This window comes from Octopus bimaculoides, chromosome 27 (genome assembly GCF_001194135.2).
Source record: "Octopus bimaculoides isolate UCB-OBI-ISO-001 chromosome 27, ASM119413v2, whole genome shotgun sequence".
Taxonomy (NCBI): Eukaryota; Metazoa; Mollusca; class Cephalopoda; order Octopoda; family Octopodidae; genus Octopus; species Octopus bimaculoides.
In genome coordinates, this window is record NC_069007.1 from 10,535,832 (window position 1) to 10,538,138 (window position 2,307).

The window sequence follows — 2,307 nt, forward strand, 5'->3', positions numbered from 1 at the left end:
GATGATGATGATGATGATGATGATGATGATGATGATGATGATGATGATGATGATGATGATGATATATATATATATATGTATGTATGTATGTATATATGTCTGTGCACACCTTTCATTGCCATGTATACCAGAAGGTCTGCAAATCTAACAGAGGCCTCAAAAGACATTTTAAGATCCACAAACATCAGAACTTATCTGCAGCTCTTGGTGATCCAAATCGGGTGTGCAATCTATGTGGGTATCTTTTCAGAACATTGTCTGATGCTTCTAAGATGTAGGTACAGGAGGTGGTCAGACCCTGCATAAGGAGTAGACAACCATCCAACCCATCCCAGTATGGAAAGTGAACGTTAAACGATGATGATAATAACGATGATATATTAACTACTAACCTGAGCAAGCAAATTCATTCTTTTGACTATTACTAGTCAAGAGATCACGAAGTGGCACAAACAGGTGACTTTTGGAATGTTTTAAATGTGTAATTCATGTTTATTCACCTTTTAAAATCCGTTTTTTTCTCACATGATGTTATATTTCTGTTCATCAATTAAAAAGTTTGTTGGAAACAGCTGTAGTGAATGAACCATTATCCATCTGTTGTTATACATATATATATTTACATATTTTTTATCATTACTGTTTTTCTGTTTTTGCAGGTACTTTCTCTTGGAGCTGACGTCATTCCAGAGTACAAACTGCAATCATCTCGCATCCACAGGTGCACAATTCTTCATTATTCTCCGTTCAAAGCTGTTTGGGACTGGATTATACTTCTCCTTGTGATCTACACAGCAATATTTACTCCCTATGTTGCAGCTTTTCTTTTAAGTGAGGAACGTAAAAAGGAAGCTTATCAGAGCGTGCAAAACTCTTATCAAGATCCTCTCACCATTATAGACCTTATTGTCGATGTGATGTTTATCATCGACATTCTTATCAACTTCCGTACCACGTATGTCAATAAAAACGATGAAGTAGTCAGCCATCCAGGGAAAATTGCTGTTCATTATTTTAAGGGTTGGTTTCTCATTGATGTGGTGGCTGCCATCCCATTTGACTTGTTACTGTTCGGTTCAGAAACTGATGAAGTAAGTACAAGCATATATGCATATGTGCACATACTTGCACATACTTGCACTACACATATGCACATAGATACATATGTATGTAGATACATACGGATATATACATGCATAGAAATAAAATACATGTGCACACATACACACACACACACACACACACACACTACACACTTATGTACTTATATATATATATATATATATATATATATATATATGAAAATATACACTCATATACATGCAGATACGTTCCAGCATAGAATAAAATGTGTACACACACACACACACACATATACACACTATACACAGATATGTACTTATATATGTATATGAAAATATACACACGTATACATACATGCACATACTTGCACATAACTGTGTTGCATGTATACACATAGATATATATGTATATAGATACATACAGATACATACAAGCATTGAAATATATATACAGGCATAGACATAAAATACACACACACACACACACGCATATATTTATATATATATTACATACATATATGCACACACACACACACATACATTATTTGACGCATTATTACTATACTATGCTTATATTCTTTGATACATATAGACACTGCACACTGACATATATATATGAAAATATACACACATATACATACATGCATATATACAAATATGTATATGCACATACACACATACAAAAATGCATACATATACATTCACACACACACACATGTATATCCGTGCATCCATGTCTTTATTTTTTAAATATTTCATTATTATAGTTGTTATTATATATATGATGTTCTGTGTTCAATTCCTGCCAAGGCGAGCTTTGCCTTTCATCATTCCAGGGTTGATTAAATAAATTACCTGTGAAATACAGATTCACTTTGATCACCTACCCCCACTCACACACACAAACACACACTTGCTCCGTCCCAGTTTGAGACCTTGTGCCAAAGTATGAAATTATTATTATTACTATTATTATTATTATTATTATTATTATTATTATTATTATTATTATTATTATCATCCTTTTCTTTTAATTTTGTTTACATTTCTTGCCAAGTGTCTTCCCGACATCTAGGGCAAAGAAACTCACTGTATACATTGGTAGGCCATTAAAACAAAACACACCAGATTGTTCATTTGCAAAGTCATGTGGTAGAAAAGAAGGGTAAGAAATAAAGAAAGAAAAAATTTAAAAATATGGATAAAAAAAAAGAAAAAGAAAACA

The 2,307-nt window shown here is 32.7% G+C and overlaps 1 protein-coding gene across 1 annotated transcript in view; it reads left to right on the plus strand.

Moving 5' to 3' along the window:
* The window catches only part of LOC106881904 (potassium voltage-gated channel unc-103), a 71,702-nt gene that overhangs the window by 18,314 nt on the left and 51,081 nt on the right, over positions 1 to 2,307 (plus strand). Inside the window, exon 3 of the mRNA XM_052977137.1 lies at positions 660 to 1,091. Coding sequence (XP_052833097.1) covers positions 660 to 1,091 — 432 coding nt within the window. The remainder of the gene's footprint in view (positions 1 to 659; positions 1,092 to 2,307) is intronic.